General features: G+C 42.2%; 1 protein-coding gene across 1 annotated transcript in view; it reads right to left on the minus strand.

Moving 5' to 3' along the window:
* The window catches only part of CD40LG (CD40 ligand), a 41,425-nt gene extending 15,330 nt beyond the window's left edge, over positions 1-26,095 (minus strand). The window contains exons 1-5 of the mRNA XM_063935673.1: positions 25,934-26,095; positions 23,117-23,254; positions 13,424-13,469; positions 11,554-11,616; positions 6,569-6,622 (exon numbers count right to left, since the gene is read on the minus strand). Coding sequence (XP_063791743.1) covers positions 6,569-6,622; positions 11,554-11,616; positions 13,424-13,469; positions 23,117-23,254; positions 25,934-26,095 — 463 coding nt within the window. The remainder of the gene's footprint in view (positions 1-6,568; positions 6,623-11,553; positions 11,617-13,423; positions 13,470-23,116; positions 23,255-25,933) is intronic.
* Between the last annotated feature and the right edge of the window lie 438 nt (positions 26,096-26,533).

Raw genomic sequence — 26,533 nt, forward strand, 5'->3', positions numbered from 1 at the left:
ATATAAGTGTTCAAGGATTTCAATTTTAGAATGGGTCTCACCGAACCGTCTGGTTTCGGTACCACAAACATTTTGGAATAGTAACCCCGGCCTTGTTGAAGGAGGGGTACCTTGATTTCACCTGCTGGAAGTACAGCTTGTGAATTGCCGCCAGTACTACCTCCCTTTCTCCGAGGGCAGCCGGCAAGGCTGATGTGAGGTAACGGCGAGGGGGAGTCGCCTCGAACTCCAGCCTGTATCCCTGTGATACTACTTGCAGAACCTAGGGATCCACCTGTGGGCAAGCCCACTGGTCCCTGAAGTTCCCGAGACGCGCCCCCACCGCACCTGTCTCCACCTGTGGAGCCCCAGCGTCATGCGGTGGACTCAGAGGAAGCGGGGGAAGATTTTTGATCCTGGGAACTGGCTGTCTGGTGCAGCTTTTTCCTTCTTCCCTTGTCTCTGTGCAGAAAGGAAGCGCCTTTGACCCGCTTGCTTTTCTGAAGCCGAAAGGACTGTACCTGAAAATACGGTGCTTTCTTAGGCTGTGAGGAAACCTGAGGTAAATTTTTTTCCTTCCCAGCTGTTGCTGTGGATACGAGGTCCCAGAGACCATCCCCAAACAATTCCTCACCCTTATAAGGCAGAATCTCCATGTGCCTTTTAAAGGCAGCATCACCTGTCCACTGCCGGGTCTCTAATACCCTCCTGGCAGAATGGACATTGCATTAATTCTGGATGCCAGCCGGCAAATATCCCTATGTGCATCCTTCATATATAAGACGACGTCTTTAATATGCTCTATGTTAGCAAAATATTATCCCTGTCTAGGGTATTAATATTATCTGACAGGGTATCAGACCACGCTGCAGCAGCACTATTTATGCTGAGGCAATTGCAGGTCTCAGTATAGTACCTGAGTGTGTATATACATACTTCAGGATAGCCTCCTGCTTTTTATCAGCAGGCTCCTTCAAGGTGGCCGTATCCTAAGACGGCAGTGCCACCTTTTTTGACAAACGTGTGAGCGCCTTATCCACCCTAGGGGATATCTCCCAACGTGACCTATCCTCTGGCGGGAAAGGGTACGCCATCAGTAACTTTTAGAAATTACCAGTTTCTTATCGGGGGAACCCACGCTTCTTTACACACTTCATTCACTCATCTGATGGGGGAACAAAACACTGGCTGCTTTTTCTCCCCAAAAATAAAACCCCTTTTGTGTGGTACTTGGGTTCATGTCAGAAATGTGTAACACATTTTTCATTGCCGAGATCATGCAACGGATGTTCCTAGTGGATTGTGTATATATGTGTCTGCCATCTGAGGTAACGGGTGTTTTTTGAGCCCCTGATGGCCTTTGAGACGCCTGGGCAGGCGCGGGCTGAGAAGCCGGCTGTCCCACAGCTGTTACGTCATCCAGCCTTTTATGTAAGGAGTTGACATTGTCGGTTAATACCTTCCACCTATCCATCCACTCTGGTGTCGGCCCCACAGGGGGCGACATCCCATTTATCGGCCTCTGCTCCGCCTCCACGTAACCTTCCTCATCCAACATGTCGACACAGCCGTACCGACACACCGCACACACACAGGGAATGCTCTGACTGAGGACAGGACCCCACAAAGTCCTTTGGGGAGACAGAGAGAGAGTATGCCAGCACACACCAGAGCGCTATATAATGCAGGGATTAACACTATAACCAGGGGTTAAAGTGAGCCGGAACGGGCCGGAACTGCGTTCCGTCAGTTCCACCAGGAGACGGAACGCAGTTCCGCCTCCCCCGGCTCACCTAACCCGATGTCCCGGGCGGCGCTGCAGGGAGATGCCGGGCGCCCGCTGAGATCGCGTTACCAGCGGGCGCCCGTCTCCCTCTCCGCAGCGGCAGCCGTAGGCAGGAGCTCAGTACTGAGCTCCGGCTTCCGGCTCTGTCAGTGCGCGCTATGGGAGAGACGTCATGACGTCTCTCTCATAGTGCAGAGGAGCGGGCGGCGAGAGAGGACTGCGGCGGGAGCGGGGCTAGGTAAGTATAGTTCTTCCCCCCTCCCTCTCTCCCTCTCCCTCCCTCCTATATGTGTACCACAGGCGTTTCTACTGGGGGCCTTTACTACTGGGGCAAACTACAGAGGGGCAAACTACTGGGGGGCTCTAGTACTGGGGGCAAACTACTGGGGGCCTTTACTACTGGGGCAAACTACAGAGGGGCAAACTACTGGGGGGCTCTAGTACTGGGGGCAAACTACGGGGGGGCTTTACTGCTGGGGCAAACTACAAGGGGCAAACTACTGGGGGGCTCTAGTACTGGGGGCAAACTACTGGGGCAAACTACAGAGGGGCAAACCACTGGGGGGCTCTAGTACTGGGGGCAAACTACTGGGGGCCTTTACTACTGGGGCAAACTACAGAGGGGCAAACTACTGGGGGGCTCTAGTACTGGGGGCAAACTACTGGGGGGCTTTACTGCTGGGGCAAACTACAAGGGGCAAACTACTGGCAGCATTACTACTGGGGGCTAAACTACAAGGGGGCATAATTACAGGAGCTAAACTACTGGGGGTATAACTACAAGGGGGCAAACTACTGGGGACATTACTAACTTTGGCAAACTACATGGGTGCTAAACTACAGGGGCTAAACAACTGGGGGCACAACTGCAGGGGGCATTACCACTGGGGGCTAAACTACATGGGGCAAACTACATGAGGGCAAAACTACTGGGGGCATTACCACTCAGAGGCTAAACTAGAGGGCGGGGAGTAAATTGCTGGGGTCATAACTGCAGGGGCATTACCAGTATGGGCATGACTACTGGGGCTAAACTACAGGGGCTAAACGACTAGGGGCAATACTACACAGGGGCATTACCATTAAGGGCATTACTGATGGGGTGCACAGCTAATGAGGGCATTGTAAAGGGGGCACTTCATAAGGGGCACTACTGTTGGGGGCATTGCATAAGGGGCACTACTACTGTGGGCATTGTATAAGGGATGCTACTGCTGGGGGCATTACTGTATGGGCCGACAAAGAAGCTGCGTTCCCGGTCCGCCCTCCGTCGCTCCGCCCCTACCATCGCCGCCGCACTGGAAGCCCAGGTTCCAGACTCCCCGCTGCAGCGGATCTGGAACCAGGCCGGCTTTATTATCCCTGCCGCTGCATCGAGCTTCTGTGACCGCGGCACTACTAGTTAAAATCTGTCGCTGATTGGCTGCCGGTCCGCAGCAGTTTTGAAATATTAGCGCCGTGGTCACAGGAGCTCGATGCGGCGGCAGGGATAATAAAGCCAGCCTGGTTCCAGATCCACTGCAGCCGCCCTCAGCCTCTTCTGCCGCCCCGCCCTCGGACCTCTGCGCACCCACAGCCTCCTCCTCCGCACTATCTCCGAGGCCCACAGCCTCCACGTCACGCCTACCACAGCCTACTCATCCACAGCACCGCAGACCACCGCCGCTGCTAAACAGGTAATCTAACCTGCTGCCTTTCTCTCTCCCTAGTCCCTACTGTATTCCCCTGCTGTTACTTTCCATATCCCTGCTGTCACTTTCCATGTCCCTGCTGTCACTCTCCCTGTCACTCTGTCACTCTATAATGTGAATTTCGGCTCATTCTCTGTGCTATAATGTGAATTTTGGCTTATTCTGTGTGCTATAATGTGAATTTCGGCTCATACCGTGTGCTATAATGTGAATTTCGGCTCATACTGTGTGGTGTAATGTGAATTTCGGCTCATACTGTGTGGTGTAATGTGAATTTCGGCTCATACCGTGTGGTGTAATGTGAATTTGGCTCATACTGTGTGGTGTAATGTGAATTTGGCTCATACTGTGTGGTGTAATATGAATGTGGTTCATACTGTGTGGTATAAATGTGAATTTCGGCTCATACTGTGAGCTATAATGTGAAAGGGGTCCTACTATTGTGGTGCATAATGTGTATAAGGGGTATATGGTGTGGTAAACTACACTGAAGGGCACGCCCCCTTTTGCGTGGCCACGCCCCCTTGTCAGGAGTGCGCGCGCCTTCGGCGCGCACATAATTGCACCCTTCACTTTTCCATACCCCCACTTCAAAATTTCCACTTGGGTACTACTACTGTGGGCATTATTACTATTGTGTGACCACGCCCCTTTCTTTTTGAGACCGCACCCCCTTTTTGCTGCGCGCGCCTACGGCGCGCGCAATACCTTTATTTCATGGGCGCCGTGGGGAGGGGGGTGAGTTCCACCACCTCTCTAGGACCACTTTAAGCACTGACTATAACTGAGTGATTTTTCCCCCAATAGCTGCTTGCATACATATATTGTGCCTAAATTTAGTGCCCCCCCTCTCTTTTTAACCCTTTGAGCCTGAAAACTACAGGGGAGAGCCTGGGGAGCTGTCTTCCAGCTGCACTGTGAAGAAAAAATGGCGCCAGTGTGCTGAGGGAGATAGCCCTGCCCCTTTTTCGGCTGACTTTTCTCCCGCTTTTTTCATGGATTCTGGCAGGGGTAATTTATCACATATATAGCCCTGGGACTATATATTGTGATGATTTGCCAGCCAAGGTGTCATATTTTGCTCTCAGGGCGCCCCCCCCCCCCCCAGCGCCCTGCACCCATCAGTGACCGGAGTGTGAGGTGTGCATGAGGAACAATGGCGCACAGCTGCAGTGCTGTGCGCTACCTTGTTGAAGACAGAAGTCTTCTGCCGCCGATTTTCCGGAACACTTCTTGCTTCTGGCTCTGTAAGGGGGCCGGCGGCGCGGCTCCGGGACCGAACGATCGAGGTCGGGTCCTGTGTTTGATCCCTCTGGAGCTAATGGTGTCCAGTAGCCTAAGAAGCCCAAACTACCACCAGTTAGGTAGGTTCGCTTCTTCTCCCCTTAGTCCCTCGTTGCAGTGAGTCTGTTGCCAGCAGATCTCACTGTAAAATAAAAAACCTAAATATACTTTCTTTCTAGGAGCTCAGGAGAGCCCCTAGTGTGCATCCAGCTCAGCCGGACACAAGATTCTAACTGAGGTCTGGAGGAGGGTCATAGTGGGAGGAGCCAGTGCACACCAGGTAGTCCTAAAGCTTTCTTTAGTTGTGCCCAGTCTCCTGCGGAGCCGCTATTCCCCATGGTCCTTACGGAGTCCCAGCATCCACTTAGGACGTCAGAGAAAATACAGTATAATAGCTTATTGATATATCACCAGTCAGTGTGCCTTCCCACTGATTGTAGCAGGCGGATGTTATACACTGTACTTAAAGTAACACTGTCCACCCCAACTCACTCCACCCCATCCTGATTAGAACTTGAAGTAGGTGGATGCTATACAAAATAAAAAAAAACACTATTATAAAGTAAACTGGAAGACCACACGTTTTTCTCTGTGCATGGCCCGGCTCCTCTCTCTGCGCGTGTGATGTCATACACACAAGTGTCATGATGGGTCACACACACAATACTGCAGGACTAGAGACACAGACGTGCGCTGGAGCCGGTACCCTGCCAGCCTGTCAGGTGTATTCAGCCAGTCCAGCACTTGAACAATTTCGGCGTAGCTCTCAGTCCACTGGAAATAACCTTTATACAGCCTATGCGTTCCATCAGTTCAGCGGACCGTTTCCTGCTTCCGTTTCACTGATGTGAAGCTATCTCCAGGAAAGGACCACTGACGCAGCGGAAATTGCGGGCAAGGATGCCCGATCCTGAGTGAACATACCAATGCAGTCACTTTCCGGTGGAAGACCATGCGTTCCAGTAACTTTGGAATGCATGGTCTTAATTAAGTGACTTCTTCCTAAATACAGCTGGAAAAGCGGTTTACACCAGTTCTTTCCCCTGCATTACGGACAGTTAATCCCCGGGTCCATTTTTATATACCACCCATGGAATCATATAATATAAGGTCATTATTCAGCACAACTCTGTCCCCACCCTAAATAGGGGGAGGTACATCTTAGGATATTTCAGTAAGTTCCAGATCCACAGCCTCACACCTTGACAAAGACTACACAGTCGAAACGCATCGGTGGTGAGACTGTATAAAGATACAAGAAAAGTATACACCGTAATCACGAACGCTCGCAGACAAAAGTAGGCAAAAAGTCAATATACGTGTATTCTTAAGTTTTGATGAGGCTTAAATTTGTATTCCTTAGTTCCATTAGGATCCTTGGTTTTGTTCCCTCAATGGTGGTGTATCAAATACAGTACATGAAAGTGTAAGTTTAGAGAACTTTGCAATGCACAATTGTGTCGTCCGCCCCCCCCCCCCCCCCCCCCCTTCCCCCCCACCTTAGTGGCTACTCTCCTCCAGGAACTCCACAAAGGGGGAAAGGAAGAAAAATCAGCAAGTATGTACAGATGTAGCCATGCGGCATGCTGTGCCAATGTGACTATTTGCAGCTGGCGATCGCTCCATTAATTCCATAAGGAATTCCATAAGGAATTAATGGAGCGATCGCCAGCTGTGAATAATCACAGCTTGGCACTCCATGCAGCAATTCGTGTTGCAGCATGCTACATCGCAACAAAAGATGAGCATGGCTACATCTGTAAAAAAAACTCTTAATAAAGCTAACTCTCTTATGTAAAAATGTTTAATGAGCATATATTCCACTGACCTTCTTTGTTGCTATTGAGTTTGTCTCCCACTAGATGTACAGCAACTGCAGGAACTGTAATTAATAGCATATTGAGAGCATTAGTATTTGACATTGTGAACACATTTCAGCTGTTAAGAATATTGCATTATGTATAATATATTAATAAGTAACTCATTAATGTTGTTCTGTTACAACATACAAAGCCATGCTTGAGTCTGGAAAAGTTTGGAATGAAGCTACAGTGTTTTCTCATGGCCTGCAGGTGTCACTGTTGCTGTTATGGCATATGGCGAGGATGCTCAGCTATCCTCTGGTATTTGCAAATTACTCCCATCAAGAGTCCCAATATGGATTACCAAACCCACCCACATGATTACATTGCTACCAGTCTATATGGACATATAGGCATCTACATAACTCCCAAAATGTAAACAGCAGTTTGGACAAAATAAACCACACTTATTAGAACCGTGCTACAACCAAACACATGACCCAATGTAATAGCCTCCTTGTTGGCAAAACCCACTTAGTTTGCATTTTACAATACTGGAGCATTACATCTTGTGGCTATATCAGAGAGTTGTCCTCCCACTAACTCTGTACTCGCCCACATTTTCACAAATGATGCTATCTGATTGAATAGTCTATAAGCTCAGTTGCCCAAGAATACTGTACCCATTAAACTTGTCACTAATCACAACTTACTATATATTAAGGATCCCATACTTCTGGTAAGTATCGGGGCAATTCCCTGTTTTGCCGATGAATAGGTTGAGGGATCGGGAAAATCCAACATGTTGGAAATCCTCAATTTGCCGATACCAACCCAAAAATTATCAGGATAGGTGAGTTGGGGTTTTTAACATTTATTGGTTTGCCAGTTCCCCAACGGAACATTGATTGTTGATGTCTGCCAATTGTGAGATGGGATCGCCAGAATGGGGAATCGTGGCCATAGATTTATGGCCTTCATAAGTCATAACCCATTTAAGTAATGTTGATGTAAGTGATCCACTTCTAAATGTCTTCTTGCAACTGATATAAACAAATGTTTACTAGGGATGGCCATTGACCATCAATGATTCAAAATCTTTGATGGTCTATGACCGATGGTAACTACTTTTACCATCGATGGGGGAGAACCAGATGGTTTTCCGCCATCAATGGTAAAGAGCTATCAAATTTTTTTTTATTTTGTCTCTAAGGTGTCAGGGACACAGAGCATAGCTCCGACCCCGGACACCCATGAAGCCACGCCCCCAGGCTCTGATTGGCCGTGTCTCCCTCAATACTAAAGTAATGGGGACCATCGATGAGCAAAACCATCAATAGTTCCCTTACAGATGGTTGCCCACCATCGAGGTTATCCACTGATGGTACAATCGATGGTAACCATCGATGGATAACCCACCGATGGCCATCCCTAATGCTTACATATGCCTTTCGCAATGTTCCACTCATTATCGCAACTTGTGTGTCAACTAATGCAAATTAATGAAGTCATTACAAGAAATATAAATCAATTTCACTTTTTTTCTCTTCAATATTTTCAGATTTTCCATCTAGCAGTTTGGTTCAGATATTTGCAAACAGGATGTTTTGTTATGACAAGTGATATCTCAGTATGGAAATGAGCTTTACATTTCATGCTACAGAGAAGTGCTTACTTGTGCATTACTAGAACAGACATCAAATAAACATACATCTAACAGTTGCCAAATTATGTAATGACAGCTATTCAAGTCATATAATAACTGTGTTCACTTGCTTTTTTAAGTATGGACAAACTAATCAGCAAAATTCCCAAGAGCAAATGTATTTGCATATCATTACATTTTTTTTACAGTAATCAATGAACTTGAATAACCTACAGCAAGGTTATAGATAAAGGTGATTTAGGCACAGCTGTATGTGAAACTAAATGCAGTTTCCAAAATCAAGGTAGGAAACAGTCATTCCGTGACAGTTCATGCGGTTTTCTTACAGCTAAGTTCAGAAAGTATTGAGAGAACGTGCAGCTTGGAGCAAATATGTATATACCTGCATGCTTTATATACTGCACTGCCGAGAGTAGGTATGTAAAGAAAAGGTGGAGTATAATCTGATGACACCAGGTTTTGCCATCAAGTGGGAAGGCAAGGTATATTATGACACTATTTCATCATCACGTACATGTAACTAACTTGTGTCCCTACGGTATACCTATCAGTGTGACTTTACTTGCCCCCCCCCCCCCCCCCCATCCCTGATTACCTGTTACCTACTTGGCTGTTGTATAGCAAACCAAAGACAAATTCCTAGTATATGCAAGCACACCTGACCAATAAAGCTGATTCTGATTCTGATCACTCCCCTATCCACTCAGTGGGCCTGATTCAGATGTGGACGGATCTGGCATCGCTGCTGCTCACTTGGAAGCCGGTATGGTATAGAATATCTACAGTCATTTGATAGACAGTCATTAGGTCGACATACATTAGGTCGACAGGGTGAAAAAGTCGACATGGAAAAGGTAGACAGTAGAAAAGATAGACAAGTGCAAAAGGTCAACGGTCAAAAGGTCGACATGGAAATGGGCGACAAAAAAGGTCAACTCAAGTATTTAAAAAATTTTGGGTGTCATTTTCTATGTTTCCTCATATGCGACCACATTTATTGGAACCGTATACCCTCACGAGCTTGCTACACTCGCCATGCTTCGGCCAAGGTGCCTCGCTCTGCTACCGCTATACAGGTTACTATTCCCGATCGTAGTCCACGTGAATGGTAAATCAAACAAAAGTTGAAAATGATGTGAAACCCTCCAAAAAACTTGTGTCGACCATTATTATGTTGACCTTTTGTACCTATCGACCTTAAGCACTGTCTAGCTTTTAGCTGTCGATCTTTTGCCCCGGTTGACATTTTGACCATGTCGACCTAATGCACATCGAACATATGGTGTCAACCTATTGACTGTCTATCTAGACGCTATCTATCTATACATTGGAACCCCTTGGAAGCAGCAGCGATGCACTAGTATGGCAATGCAGCGGAGGCGTCTGATATAAGTAGATGTCTCCTGGCATTAGTGATCTGTGCTGCGTTGTAGGACGCAGCATCGGATCACCTGCAACACCATCGGCCAGTTATGTGACCCATTGGGTTGAGCAAGCCGGCCGCCACAGTTCCTGGAGAGAGGCCTGGAAATCTCCATCTACTGATGGAGATCCTGGCCTCTGCACTCCACCAACACGGAGGCAACATGCCTCCATTTTGGGAAACGGAGGCCATTGCCACTACCTCCCCACCCCCAAATGGCTGCACACTGTCACTCTGATGATGTCTGCAGCCGCAGTGTGTCCAGTCACACAGGACCAGTATTGCTCATGTGCAGTATGGATCTCTTATACGGGCTGAACATTGGTACTTTGTGCTATGCGACTAACTAGCACATCTAGAGATCCCGTGTGCAGGCTCTGTCTGGGTTCCCTCCTTTCTAGCCAGCAGCGTTATAGCTCTGTGCACTAGGGATGCGCAAGTTTCTTGCGAAAATGGTGCGGAAGCCATTTTACTAGTGATCTCTGTACTGCGCATGCACGAAACACCGGAAAAATAGCCGGCGTGCCATTTTCCTGGTGATTTCTGCAGCGCTGCTGCCGATGCAGGACTCAGGAGGGTAAGTATGGAAAAAAATGTGGGCCCCCCCCTTGACTCCGGGGGACCCTTGGGCACCGCACACACTGCATGCATTATGAATACGCCAGTTGCAACTAAGATCCTTTGGGATCTGAATTAGGCCCCGTGTTCATTCAGATAGACACAAAAGAAACTGTCTCACTTTTTCAGAAACTGTCTCACTTGGGTGGTCATTCCGAGTTGTTCGCTCGTTGACGATTTTCGCTATGCTGCAATTTATTGCTAAATGCGCAAGCGCATGGTACGCAGGGCGCATGCGCTTAGTTATTTAACTAAAAACTTAGTAGTTTTGCTGTTGTTCGTGCGGCGCTTTTCAGTCGCACTGCTGATCGGTGAGTGATTGACAGGAAAGGGGCGTTTCTGGGTGGTAACTGAGCATTTTCCGGGAGTGTGCTAAAAAAATGCAGGCGTGTCAGGGAAAAACGCAGGAGTGTCTGGAGAAACGGGGGAGTGGTTGGCCGAACGCAGGGCGTGTTTGTGACGTCAAACCAGGAACTAAACGGACTGAGCTGATCGCAATCTGTGAGTAGGTCTGGAGCTACTCAGAAACTGCAAAGAATTATTTAATAGCAGTTCTGCTAATCTTTCGTTCGCTATTCTGCTAAGCTAAGATACACTCCCAGAGGGCGGCGCCCTAGCGTGTGCAATGCTGCTAAAAGCAGCTAGCGAGCAAACAACTCGGAATGAGGGCCTTTGAGTGGTAATGTAGGAAGCATGCTTTCTGTCACTGCATGTTAGTAATAAAGAGGGGAGACCAATATTATTCCCCTAAATTTAGACAGTATTGAAGTAAAAGTGTTTCAAATGGAACATGCAAATATAAATCAATCTGCATCTTTGCTCTGACCAGTAAATTGGTAATGGCTGTGGGAACACTTAGCATTTGATTAAGCTTTTAACATGTCCGTTTTTCATTTCCTGATCGCACAGCTTAGCGAAAACGTGGTTTACTGATGAGTCACCTAAATGATAATAGCATCATGTAAAGCAGACAAGGTTGGTTTCTGATATGTTCTTGACTTCTTGCACCGCAACAGGATTTCGATAAATGCTGACAGTATTAGAAATAAACAGGCAGGAAGTGAGAGCTGTAGGTGTGTCAGCAATAAGTGGAGCCTAATATCTCATTAAGTGAAACTGTTAGGGAAGAGAGTTTAAGTAAGGGAATGCAGCACATTTAATTTTTTGCCGGGTGATCGGAATGATGCTTAACCCTTCATATTAACCAATTTACTATACAGTATGATGGCCCATGACTTTATGAAAGAAATGGGACTGAAAAAAATGAATTCTCATTTTTAATTCATGTATGCAATGCATACTACCTTTACTTGATGTTTTGGATTCATCTCCTATTCCAGGTGCAGGAATTGGAATTTCTCTTCTATCTACAATAAAAAAAACAACTGTGTTACTTTAGGTTTCCATCAGACACGGCAAAGCTAATGAAACATTTACAGAGCAGACCTTATTGAAATGGAAAAATCATCTACATTTAATTTCATCACAAGCAATTCCCATAGAAAATGCAATTAAGTAAACATGCCCCTGAACTGTCCCGATGTAGGCGGTGTCAGCTGCGGACGGGATGGGAAGCCCGGCTGTTTGTGTGTGACTGAAAACAGAATGCAAAGGGCTCATTTGTCAATTGCTGGGCTGTGGCATTGTAAAAGCCTCTCTGTCATTGAAGACAGTGGTATGGGGCAGATTTGCTAGTAATTCCCCTGGCTACAAGTCTCTCCAAGAGCCTCATAAGCATCGACTGGATAATCACAGCGGCAGATGTACGTTTATTTCTTAAATCTCCAGTTTCCCAAGTAACATTGCATGTAATCCACCTGTAATCTCTCTGTAAGGTGCCTATTCATTATGGGCCTGTTACACATGCTAAAATACTAGTTTCCGCGTGTCATTAGTAACAGGCCCATTCATTATTATCTGGCCCATATTCAGCAAACTCCAGAAACTGAAAGTCTTTTTCAAATGGCGTTGGTAACTTCCGCCATCTCTGGCCCTGCGGGGCGCATGGATGAACCCAAATCATGCATGCGCACTAACTCTGCTGGCTCAGAATTCCATCACTATTAACTAACGGCGGAAGCTGCTGTTTCAGGGATGGCGGGGACAGCTGCAATACAGAGTTGCTCCAGTACTAATACATCCACCACCACAACTCTCAGCTAGATGGATACATGATTTTCAGTAGGCTTTAGCATCATATTGATCAATATGCCCCTTAAGGATGAACGCCAATAAAACATTAAATTGTAGATTTTAGTGGCATTAACTAGCTGCAGAGGTCTACTTACCTCTAGTGTGGCAATCTGCTATGCTGGTAGTTCCAGTGCTGCTCCTCTGCTACTCCCTACTACTACCGCTTCCCTTTCCCACCCAGGCAGCAGTATTGTTGTTTCCCCTTCCCCTATTGTGAGGCACCAATAACACTGCTATTTGTAGCAGAGAGTAGGTCATTGTTGGCTGTCGACATCTATGCCACCAGATGGAGTAAGTATAACTATGTATATGCACTACACCCAAAGTTACATTTTTCATTTTGAGTCCTTTCAAGAATAACTATAGCTGGTATCTAACATTATACATATTCTGCTAATAATAATAGATAGGACCAGTGTTTTTTTGAATGGTTCTTAACTGTACCGTAAGTAACTAGGAGTGTGTGAGCTGTTCTGGTACTTATTTCCCTATAGATTGTAAGCTTATGAGCAGGGCCTTCCTACCTCTATGACTGTCTGTTATTACCCAGTTTTTTTTATATCATTGTTATTTCCAATTGTAAAGCGCAATGGAATTTGCTGCACTATATAAGAAACTATTAATAAATAAATAATACCAAGGGTGTCACTGCCCCATGCCTACATCGGCACCCTGCAACCTGCACAGCCACCCAGAAAGTGCTAAGGACACTATGGACAGTGCTGTACTTCCAGGCAATGGTGGACCCCACCATCAGCAAGACACCATGATGTCACATATTTGGGGGCAGGGTGCAAAATTGCCATGGTACTGACAGTACCCAGCACTGGGATGGGTGGACAACCTTACAAACAAATGGACACAGTCTATTAGCTCCCAATCACCTGTGTGACCACTTCTGAGATAATGAATTCTAGATACAGTAGTGTATACTAGTGTAACATACTTTTGTTACATACAATAAGCAGTCATTTAACTTACCTGTAAGTTTTTCATGTGTTTCTGCAGGTTGATCAAGCTGCGTCACCTGCAGAGAGAAAATATTTATTAATGAGAGGATCACTAGAAGTTGTCTCTTATCTGCATATGTTATTTCTTATATGTGTTTCTAAGATTTAAGTTGACAATATATTTACAAACACATCATTTGCTTTTGTACAGCAATATTGTTGCAACAAAGTAAATGGGGGAAAACCAGCTGGTAGTGACTGCTGACTGCCAAGTTCCATTGTAGTGAATAGTAGAGAGAGGGGAATGTGGAAGCCCAGACTATTACCACAGTATCCAAATTTAATTGATACATGTTGGCTCAATTCTCCAGCACAAACATGGAGGAAAAGCCCTGTTTTATGAAGCTCTTCACAAAACACAGCTCTCCATGGCTTCCTCAAGAAGTGGTATACTGTGGAGAAGTGTAAGGGGTCAATCCAATTAGCTGCAATATCATCGCCACCCCCAAACTGCTTGCCCAGGGCCGTCTTAACAGCAGTGTAGGCACCTGGGCACAGCAATGCACTGGGCCCCCTACCCTTCCTCCAGTGATATGGGTGGGGGGTGCTATCAGCAGCATCTTTGATGTCCTGCGGGCAGTAGCGGGTGTTCTATCTTCCACTCTGCATGTAGGACCTGGAGGGAGGGAGAACACTAAACTGTAGAAAAGGCATTGGGATGAATGAAGGGGCCCTGGTACATGACTTCCAGGGTGGTAGGGGATGTGTAATACGCAGGGGAGGGGTGAATAGTGGAGTGGGCTTAATATTCATAATTTTCCAGTTGGAGAGCAGCTTGCTTGACTGCAGATATCTCCAGTTCCTGGAAATGGATTTCTTAGCTTTGAATGTGATTAAAAACTAGAGAGTCCCACCTTTCAGGAGGTACTGGGGACCTAGGGATCAGAGTTCTGGAGCCAGAGCAATCCACTGGCGAAAATATGAAACTGCAATCCAGATGTGTGGAGCTGGAGCAGGGACCAGCTTATTGAAGGCTTATATCTCCATTATGGGCATAGTAGAGACAAGCTGCCAGTGTCCTCTGAAAGGGGGGAGTCCCCTATTTTGGAGAATACCCTCATAAAAACTCTAAGTCAGACAGAACCTGAGATATCTGGCTGGGAAGAGCAATAAACAGTCTTGGATGGGGACCACTGCTTCGAAGTCAGATATCTCCGGTTCCCCAGGGCCGATTTTCAAAAATCTGGTACCCCTAGAAAGGGGGGAACCTCAGCTATCATCCTGGGGCCGTTAGACTCCTGGGGAACTTGGGCAAGTGCCCATTGAGCCCATACAAAAAGACGGCCCTGTGCTCACCACCCCATAGAGGTCTGAGCAATTTTGAGCGTATTGAGGCTGATTCGAGTCTGCAAAGGGTGCAAGATCAGGTGCAATTGCTGGCATTTAAATGCCATTGCAATGGCACTTTGCACCCTTCACAACTAATTGGATTGACCCCTAAGGCTTCTCCAGTGGCGCCCCTGATTAGTGTTAGAATTGCCTCCCCATATATCAATGCGGAAAGAGTGATTAAGAGATGGATGGAAAGTTCTGCTTTCACGTCATAAAAAAAAATTGGCACAATAAGAAGAGCAGTGAGTGCCCCCACGCGAAAGAAAAAATTGCTGCTGGTCTGCAAAGAGAAGCATATGCCAAGTCCCATAACCAAAGCACAATACAAAGTGAACCACTCAAAACACACATGCACACACATATACTGTATATATATATATATATATATACTCCCTCTCTGTCTAGCGGCCACAGCAGCAGGGCATGAGGCACTCTGTGACATACTATTTGTAAATAAGCCCCTGAGGCTGAATATCGTTGGACATAACAAGATGGGTATTATTAAATCCCTCTGTAATTTTAAGATATATTGCATTGATAAGGCTAAGAGAATAACCAACAACAAATAAAAATAAGTCAAAAACATTGTGAAAATCCCTTTTTTTAAATGTCAAATTATTTTCTAAACAATATACTGTATATTCAAAAATCCTGTATACAAATTACAGTTTTTCCCCAGACCCATGAATTTCTACTTGTTAGTAGCAATTAAATAAAGGGATAACTACTGTATTTCTTTTTGAAGAAATCATTTTGAAGAAGAAGAAGAAGAAGAAGAAGAAGAAGAAGAAGAAGAAGAAGAAGAAGAAGAAGAATCATCTGTTGCAGGATCAGGTGAGATGTCTCTCCATTGCTATGTCAGGACCACTTGTTATGTACTATGCACATATTTACACTGAAGGCCAGATTTGTATGTAATTTATTCACTCAGGTATGAGCGAAATCAAGCAGATTTGGTTAGGAATTCACCCAAATACTACACACTTGGATTTGGAACCAAATACAAATCCTGATTTCACTGCAATGTTAAGAAGACTAATGCTGGGTGCACACTAGTAGATACAGTATATCTGCAGATCAATTGATCTGCAGATGTATCTATGGACGGACCAGGCAGTATGTTGAGCATCCACACTGTCCGATCCGTCGGGACTGACGTCACGAACTGGGCGGGTGTTTATATGTGCCCGACCAGTTCAGCTGTCAATCACCGCCAGCTGGTGCAGCATGTGTACGGGTGGTAGGCTGAACACCCATACACACACAGCGATGCACCAATATATATCGGTAGATATATTGGTCATCGGCTGTGCTGTAGGGCCAATGCGATATGTCTGTGAACGACGGCATTCACAGAAATATCATTCATACACACTGGATGACAGACCTGCGATATATTGGCCGTTCAATAGAACGGACAATATATCGGCCAGTGTGTACACACCATTAGATTGTCAATAACGTCAGGGTGACAATTAAGACTTGAATTTAATTAATTTTCTGTCTGTCCCTTACTGTGCCAGGGGTGTTTGTATCCCAAGTTACACTTCTGGATGCACTGATGGCAAAATGCGGTCAAACCTCCGAAAACACAATTTTTCGGAGGTTTGACCATATTCCCCATATGCACCAAGCTCCAGAAAGTTATACTTCCTGGAACTTGAACCCTATAGATGGTGTTGCCTAAAAGGAAGAATATGGGCTTCTCTCCACAGCAATCCCCAAAAGGATTCCAATAGGATCTCTCCCAGTGTCCCCCACGGCTTGCGCATATGCTGGCAGATGGCTGAACATGCGCAGAAGGACTCCTGCATCATAAACCCGGAAATCCCCATACACCACAAAGGATAGCTCTTATAGGGAAAGCTGTCCATTGCCTAAATCTACATACATATGGCATTAACAACCACTGCTATGCATGCAATCAGTGACAGGATGTATCCCGCCCTTAATATATAGCAGTGTAAAAGTTGCATCATTTTGTGAGGAAAATAGAAATTCAATTTTAATACTTATGATTTATGGCTGACTGTATAGCCAGCTGGTGGCTGCTCATTATAATGCTGTCACGATGAGGGACCTATTTTATGTGGAGGCTTACAGCTGTTCTTCCTTTTGCCCCATTGCTAAACTGGCTGGATATAATGGGACAATTAAATTAATTCCAAAACAATGCCTGGTTTTGTGTTGAATATACAGTAATTGCCCATTTAAATCCAGTAGCTGAAACTGCAGTGTCTTTGAAACACCACTTAATAGATTTAGCCCTAAAAGTTGGATGCAAAATAAAAAACTATAGTAAAAAATAGGTGGGACAAGATAATCTCCTCTACACATATGAACTACAGTATGATTACAGATATAATTAAATATTTGTTCTATTTATGAATCTTTCAAAACATATTACAATTTTTATTATTATTAGTGTCGGATAAATAAGATCTATCACAAAAAACTGACATTATCTACACATACTATCTAATGCAGGGCATTCACTATTCTATTTTCAGCTTGATCAGGTGATAATCAACAAATCAGGCCAAAAACTAAACAGTGTATTGCTGCAACTAATTGCAGCTGGTACAAAATGCAGCTGCCAGACTATTAACCAACCAGCCCCGTTCCAGCCACATAACACCCATTCTCTACTCTCTTCACTGGCTGCCTGTAAGATGGCGAATTGCTTTCAAGATTGGCTTACTGACTTTCAAAGCCTTACGTGACCAAGACCCAAGGTTCCTGAAGCAGATTTGGATTCCATACTTCCTTGCTCGCATACTGCGATCTGTAGATGAAGGACTCTTAGCAGTACCTAGAATCTCCCGGAATTCATCTGGGGGTCAAGCTTTTAGCCATGAGGCTCTGACTCTATTGAACTTGTTTCCCTGCACAGTTCGAGAGGTCCCCACTCTAGAATCCTTCAAAAAAGGAATCAAGACTTTCCTGCTTACTCATGCATTGCCCTAATGTCCATGCTCTCTGTATTTTATGAAAAGCTTTTCTGTACTTCATTATTTATTAACTGTATTTTGTTCATTCTATCTGTTAAGTGCCTTGACCCCTATTGGAAAAAGAGTACTATATAAATAAAATGATGATTATTATTATAACGAGCAGTAATTATCTGTCTGTCAGGCATACAAAATAGTCCAGTAAGTCGGAAAGATTCAAAAATGTACATTATCATCGGACATGCTGACAGGCTGAAAGCATCCAATATCGGTACTATAATTGGACAGTGTATGACAACGATATTGGATGTTGTCAGTATGTCAGATAATTGGTCTGACAGGTCTGACTGACATTTTAATCTCTGTGTTTCTTCCCATATTGATTCTCATGCACTGTCTGGAATGTGGTGATAATTAGTGGTAACAATTATACAAGTTATTTTGATTAATCTACTTCAGTTTTCCAAACTTAGCCATTACAGGCCAGGTTTTCAGGATGTGCATGCTTGAGCACAAACAACTTAATTAGTACCTCAGTTCATTTGATTTAACCATCTGGACTCAAGCATGGATATCCTTAAAACCTGGATTGTAATGTCGGTGTTTGTGAAACTGTGGTCTACTTACTTATTCACTCATTACATAACTGACTCTTATTAGAATGAGTGAGGTGAAACACCCACAATCTAATAATACCTATTGAAAGACACAGAAAGCAAGAGGCAAAGCATTATTTTAAGACATTAATCTTCATAAGTTTACTTTTAAAATCCATTTATTTCTGCATCTAATATGTTAAAAGCAGCAGAAAAAAAAACATATTGGAGAAATAAAATTAGTCAAATAAAATTGTGCTGTGCAACCTTTTTAATTGTCACAAAATGTATGTCGTAGTATGCCCTTTCCTTGTAATAAAGATGTTTGATACAAAATCTTGTGAGTCTTTTTTTTGTGGGTATAAAGATATTCGATGTTATACAGTAATTCTTATTATAAATGTAATTATTCCATCATCATTTGTAGATCTCCCATTTCACTATAATGCTGGATATTGAGCTTATTTCAATGTAATCTTTTGTGTCCAATGACAGCCTCAGTAATCTTTTCTAGGCAATTACTCACTCATAGATATAATCGTCCTTTGTAGTAAACTAGGTGTCATTTTGCAGCATTAGCTGTTCTTAAGAAGCAACTTCTCTCAAGGTAACTAATAATTTGGTATAATGAAGTGCGTGTTGGCGTCTCTGCTGGACATCTATTCCTGCAAATTGAGACTTTATGTTAGCTAATGCACATTTATTTTTATATCATAAATGCAGCATTATATATTGGGGACAAAGGATGTTAGTTGTGGCCGTGAGGGATACTGTATGTAAGTGAGATAGATGCTCTTTTAATACTCAGTATGTCAAAGAATTAAATGGAGTTACTTCTAAAGGACATATATCAGCTGCTGTCAGGAAATATATACCAAATTATTAGTTAGGTTAAGAGAAATTGACAGTCAAGAGATTGACAGTTACTAAGAAAGGGAATGGAATAAATTCAATAATTCAAATACAGGTTGAGTAAGTATCCCATATCCAAATATTCCGAAATACGGAATATTCCGAAATACGGACTTTTTTGAGTGAGAGTGAGATAGTGAAATATTTGTTTTCTGATGGCTCAATGTACACAAACTTTGTTTAATACACAAAGTTATAAAAAATATTGTATTAAATGACCTTCAGGCTGTGTGTATAAGGTGTATATGAAACATAAATGAATTGTGTGAATGTACACACACTTTGTTTAATACACAAAGTTATAAAAAAATTGGCTAAAATTACCTGCAGGCTGTGTGTATAAGGTGTATATGAAACATAAATGTATTCTGTGCTTAGATTTAGGTCCCATCACCATGATATATCATTATGGGATGCAATTATTCCAAAATACGGAAAAATCCGATATCCAAAATACCTCTGGTCCCAAGCATTTTGGATAAGGGATACTCAACCTGTAATAAGTGTTTGAAGACTACTCATAGATTCTAGCAGTGGTGGCTCCAAATCTCATTTGATCTTAGAAGCTAAGCGGTAATAAGCCTGATTAGTACCCAGATGGGTGACCTCTAGGGAATATCAGGTGCAGTAAATATAACTCCGTATTCGTCAACAAACAGCAGAAGTGTTGGAGCAACCTTTGACTTCTACTATTTGTATTTTTATCTATTATGTGATCTTTCTATCTATATCCTTTGGCAACTCTGATCTTCACCATCTTTTCGAATAAAATTATTTTGAAAAATTCTATCTTTTCTCTATCTTCAGGATTTACTACGTAGCAAAATAGCTCTTACCAGGAGATTTCCAGCAACTAATAGGCACTTAGAATTTGATCTACACTATAATTATCTTTATCTGTGCCTTTGTATTGATACCCATTAGGTACTCCAATGTTTTCAATATTTTCACCTTAGATGCCTCAAATTTATTACTTAATCTCAGGATTATCCTGACACCTGTTAATTATATTATCTCAAGAGATGATATTTTCTTGTGCGGATTTTTTGTATCTATTTCTCTTATATTGAATGAAATTAAAAGTTAAGTTTTAATAAATTTACAAATTCAAGTGTGCCCCAACACAGAGTCTTTCCTTCCTCTTTCCACATACTTCCCTATTATTTGGACAATAGAGCCCCTATTGCCAGGTCTGGGGAATCTACCTGCAAGGTAAATGGACTTAGGGGGGTATTCAATTAAGTGTTATTTTTTCGACTGGTCGAAAAAACTGCACTAATTCGACACCGGGTATTCAGTTGCGGTAATGTTTGCCCATTTTTTTAATCCATTTTCACCTATGCCATTTCACTTTTTTTTTTGTCAAATCGGCATGGGTGAAAATTGAGCCAAAAATGCCTGCGAATTCACCATAACACGTGTATTGGTGGCAAATTTGCAGACACGCGTGGTTTTCACCAGTGCCAGATTTTTCAATCAGTCGAAATAATGACACGGACATTGAATAGGTTGAATGTAAATTCGACCTAAAAATGGGTGAAAAGTGCAGTTTTTTCAACTGGTCGAAAAAAAGTCATTAATTGAATTCCCCCATAGTGTTTCTCAGGGCAGGAACAGATTTTTGAGACTCAACTGCCTGTTGGTCTGCAGTGGATGAAAAATGGAATGGAACTATTTATTATGAGAACTGTGAGGTGAGCAATGGTTCTTGAATAGCGAGAACAGTGAACTCTCTTAATGTTCTACTTTCATTTCAGCTGGATCCACCTGTTAGGATTTTGATGAGCACCAGAAACTAGACCATCACAACTTAAAAAGTGCTGGTTTCAAGTTTGGCAAATGAACAGTATTTCTGAGGGAACCTAGGACAGCTGAGCATGGCGTTGAATGTTTTCTGAGTAGATCAGAGTGTAGATTAATGCTGACATATCGATCGAGGAGGATGAGTTTTATAAAATACTGAAATGTCCAGCTTATATTATTAAATACCCAAAATGTCCATTTTGAATTGGAAAGGCAGTCTTTCATTCATTGCTTCCGTAATACGAGCCAGATTGTATGCCAAATTGACGAGCCTGGTAAAGATTTGAGCCGACCGCAAAAGTTTCAGCCATTCGGGAATCAGATGCAAGGGCTATTGACCTAAACGTGATATGATTCAGGGTCCGGTAGTCAAAGTATGGTCAAGGCAAGCCATCTTTCATACTGATGAGTAAACCAGCTGCTCCTGCTAGGGTGGTTTAATGGTGTATCTGATTCACTACAGATGTTCCAAAATATATCCATTCATCACGTTGGGATCTGGGATTCGGTTCTAGGCGATAGCTGTGACGAGGCAAATGTCAGAGCTGTGTAAGACTGCCAGGAATCATTAATAAGGCGATGACACACGTCTCTCTCTCACAGAAGCCTGAAGAATGAGGAGTGACTGGAGACATTTTATAGGGTTTTCATCATGTGATGGTGACTGTTGTGTTGCTCTTCCCCCATTCCCTTAACCTTACTGTGATTGGTTGATTCTACAGACAGAGCTGTTTATTCATCTGACCACATCCAACCCAGAAATGATCAGTGACTGATTCCATTTTGTGCAAATTTCTGAAACTGATGCAAACTCCAAGCTGGGCCAAATCAGTCATCTCACTCTAGTTGCCATATTGTTTCTTCCATTAATGGGAGAAAGTAATACCTAGTGCCCCATAGACAGAACTGTGCTGCTCAATGACAGTGCTGTAATGATAATGGCAGACATCCAGGAATGCTACAGCAAGAAAACTACAAAGTAGAAGGTTTGTAAATTGCTTTTGAGATGTTCAGCACAAGTTATAAAGAAATAAGCACACAGCATCAGAATAGTGAGAACGCAATATAGTATACTTTAGTACATTATGACCACAAAGTGAAGCAGTTGGTAAACATAGTTGGTAAGCATAGGAACACATTGTGCAGATGAGCGGCAGAAGTATCTGTCAGGGTTACAGCTGTCGCTATTCCATGTCACTTTAGATAAAACGTTTGCAGCTTACAATACTGTAATAGTCTTTCAACCGCATTATTCTTATTTTTACTATTAAATCCTGCATCTGTCTGGGAGTAAAGGAACTCGGAAAACCAAATATAGGTTGATGTTTTGTACTCTTAAATATAGGTTTTTACTTCATATCAATGTTACATGAATTAAAGAGTAAAAGATAATTTTATTTTTTATTTTCTAATAATTTGATATCTCTGAGTCTAGGCCCAAGCTCCTTTCACAGCAATAAGGACTAACTTAGGGATATCTTACGCTCCTTTCAATTCTTAGGCCTGACTCAGGCTACTTAGACTATAGACAATCATATGAACAAACAGATATATGAAGGCCGATAAGTAGCTCAAATAGGGCTATATAGCATTTGCAGTAGAATGGAAAGTGACAATCCATTTAGACTGAAGGGAAAAAAATGATAACATTTTGGATTTATACAATATAGCAGAATTATGCTGATAATGATACATCCCCATCCATATAAATTAAATACAGTTTTAAAGAGTGCCCCCCCCCCCTCCACACACACAGACACTGCTATACAGGCATGTGAAAAGCTATCTATTTATACTTCACTGGTACCACTTGCTTATAGTAAAGGCCTGCACTCAGACATTCTGCCCACAAAGTAACCTTCAAAATTTACCTTCAATGCTTTATTTTCAGACTAAATAACCTTTTTAAATAATTGTTTGAAATATTTATTCCACTGCAAATGGAATAGATAAAAAAACCACACACACACACACACACACACACACACACACACACACACACACACACACACACACACACACACACACACACACACACACACCACACCACACCACACCAACACAAAGTACCTCAGAGATTAGGTTGCGGAATTTAGCTATAACCTCCTTGCAGTTCAGTAATGTGGAGTCTATGTTTCCTCCTTTCATACATTTCTGTATTTTTCTCAGGAACAAATAATCCTCATGTAAATCCATTTCATCTTCAATCTTTGTAAAAATGAAAAAATTACATATTTTTTATACACTCTGAAAAAATATCTTATATACATCTGTATCCATAGTAACAGTGACAGGTCATGTGATGGAGTCAGCCATTTTGTTGTACATCTATATGCGGCAAAGTCCACTCAATGACTGTTTCAGAGTTATTGATTGCAATTTCGTTTGCAGGCAGTTTACCTCAAAATAGCAAATTATACCTTGGTGTTACAGAATATGAAGCCCATTTATCATTAAATATTTGCAAGTTAATCCCCGAAAAACACCCATTTTCTGGAGTAAACCACAAATATTTAGCATCCCCTGAATGTATCACAGAGGGATTGCAGCAGATACTGTATCTCATATACTTGCTGCTATCCCTCCATTCCCACTGACGGCAACATCCCCTATAATTTCTGTGGGAGATGCGATGCTGCCCAATTTACCAACTTCTAGAATGCAAAGCATTCTGGAGATTGTCCCCCGCTGTATCCTATGGGCTACACATCACAATCTTAGCCTGGAGAGGGTTCACCAGTAATGGCGGCCACATATGTGGTGCTCGTTAATACATTCACCCGGTATAATTGTAAATTGAAATTGCGATTCTGGTCACTAATATCGCACCCAGACTAGACACTAGTGGTTTTACTATATATCAGAAAAAAATTATTATCATTTAGAAATAAACTAAAACTCCTCACAATGGGGCATATTCATCATCACTTAATTTCTACAAAAGTAGGTGAAAATGAACATTTTCACCTACTTTTGTAAAAATCAAGTTTAGGCGCCATTCATCATGAAGGTAACACAAGAGATACAGTATCACAGATTTCTCCCGCTTACCTTTCACTCCCAAGCTGACCTGGCATCCCCATACACTAGTATGGGGACCTCATTCATCCAGCTCCGAAAATACAATATTTTCGAAGCTTGACTGTGGGAGCATTCGCCATCTACAGATGGTGAATATTCTCGCACCCCCACTGCTTACCTATTGGAAGCAGAGCCAGCTTGTGACTCAGGATGTTCATTTTCGGTGGCCGATTGACCCCGATAATTAACATGATGAATATGCCCCAATATTTGGTAGTCAGGGTCACAATCTTATCAGCATTTCAACGCATTCATAGTAAAAATGGGACTTATTTTTAATGTTATTAACAGGATAAAAACCATGACAAAAATAAACATTTTATATGTTTTCACTAACGCTTATAATAGCAGCACTGCACATTAGAGGTTTTCATATGATGTATGAAACAGAACACCACTAACTGACAATCGTTTGTTGATAGAAAAAAATCTACTCATGTTGCATAAAGACCGATTTTTTGCATATAATTATTAATGTATATTAAGAAATTATTTATTTTTGCAAAGGAAAAGCTTAAACTTACAAAACTTTTTTTTACCTATGCACAAATCAGTTTGTACTAGTGGTCATATAGCACTAATGACTAATGATGTCGGTAATATGTAGCTATAATAACACATATAAGAATAAATATTTTTGTTATTTTAAATAAATATTTTGAAGGTTATTAACTAATTCAGGCCATTCTGGTCTAAAAAGATAGGAGAATTAGTAATTATAGGGCGTGCGCTTTTCAGATATCTTCTACCAGGCAGTGATCTTTTTCTTGTTATTAATTTGTATGGCAGTTCTGGGGAAAGTGTAATATAAATTTTTACATGAACAAAATATTAACCTTTGATAAATACGCCTTGCTGATTTTTGAAATGTGCTCTATATTTCTTTCACGCATAACTGATTAAATTACATTGATTACTAAATTGACTTTAAAAGTGTCTTTAAACTGGATTCAGGAATCTGTAATGAAATTGGTATCTCCTAAAACCGCTAATAAAGTTAGTCTTAGCATAGTGAATGAGATTAACTATCTTTATAAAAATGTTTTATCTTTTACTAGTCCTCTGTGGCAAAGGCCTGAAAATTATCCTAAGCATCCATTTAATTAATCTTATTTTCTAAAAGTACATAGCAATTACTCTAATGTTAGTAATGTCATGTACAATGCAGTGCGCTAAATGTGACCCTTTCCTTTACACAATCACAATTGGCAAGTTTAAATTAATAATTATATACTCACTATATAATGTATTATTCATAAGACTTTTAAAGCGATGGTATAGTTAAAAAAGACATGGCTGTATATACTGTATATTGAAGAAAACTAATCCCAAACAATCATAGCACAGTGCGAAAACATTAGCTTTATAACATTTTCTGATACAGTCATTTTAACTGGGATCTTTGTTTTCCAAAGGATTAAACCACCACTTTCAAATCGAAATATGACAATTACTAATATCTAGACTATCCATTTCCTTTTTGTCACGAGAAATTCTTATCCTACTTTATCAATCATTCATTGTTATTGTACACAACAGATGTAAATAGCAAACACTTTACAGCTATTTAGCAATTCTTGGCTAAATTTTGTTCAATTACTCAGAAAACTGTGAAATCACATATATTATTCCCAACCTTTCTGAAATCACAAAGGCTTAATGCTTATTCATTTGGTTAATTTTAATAAAGGTCAATTTCCATTTCATTTTCATTTTTCTCATTTAAATTCATGCCCTGATTAATTTTGCAAAGATTTTGAACTTTAGAACATAGTTCTATTATTATAGTCTCCTTTTGGATCTTACCTTATCTAATTTCTTGTTAAAATAAATACCATATATGCATGTTCCAATGATCTGTGCGAGAACAGAAAACGTAAAAACCCATATAGTGATCTTCATGATTGAACAGGATGATCCTTGTTTAGATGAATATGCTGCAGGACTTTGGTTGTAGGAATTAATCATTGTGCAGCTTATGGGTTACAGTATGTCCTCTTCTTGTAGTTGGATACGAAGTGTGGCATTAAAACTGATGCTAGTTTAAGAGAGCAGCTAGAAGTAACTTCTGAGAACTTTACACTTCCTGGAATATTTATTTTGCAGCCTGTAGCATGACGTGATGCGTGGTTTTAGCACCTCAGACTACTTCGCTTATATTCCACAGGTTCTCGAAGAAAATTTACACCTGTAACTTTTTTTTCTATGGAAATGTCCGCTTTACTAGACATTTCATGTGATCAAGATAATCCACTTACTTGTCTTTCCGCTGAAGGATCAAAAATCATTTCATGATCACTCATTTATTATTTTAGTTCTCACTATAGGTTTTTGGACAGATTCACTTATTCAGTGCTTGAGCCAAACAGGCAAACAGGCAGAGCGGAATAATTAGTATTGTAGGAT

Source organism: Pseudophryne corroboree, chromosome 8 (genome assembly GCF_028390025.1).
Source record: "Pseudophryne corroboree isolate aPseCor3 chromosome 8, aPseCor3.hap2, whole genome shotgun sequence".
NCBI classification, from domain to species: Eukaryota; Metazoa; Chordata; class Amphibia; order Anura; family Myobatrachidae; genus Pseudophryne; species Pseudophryne corroboree.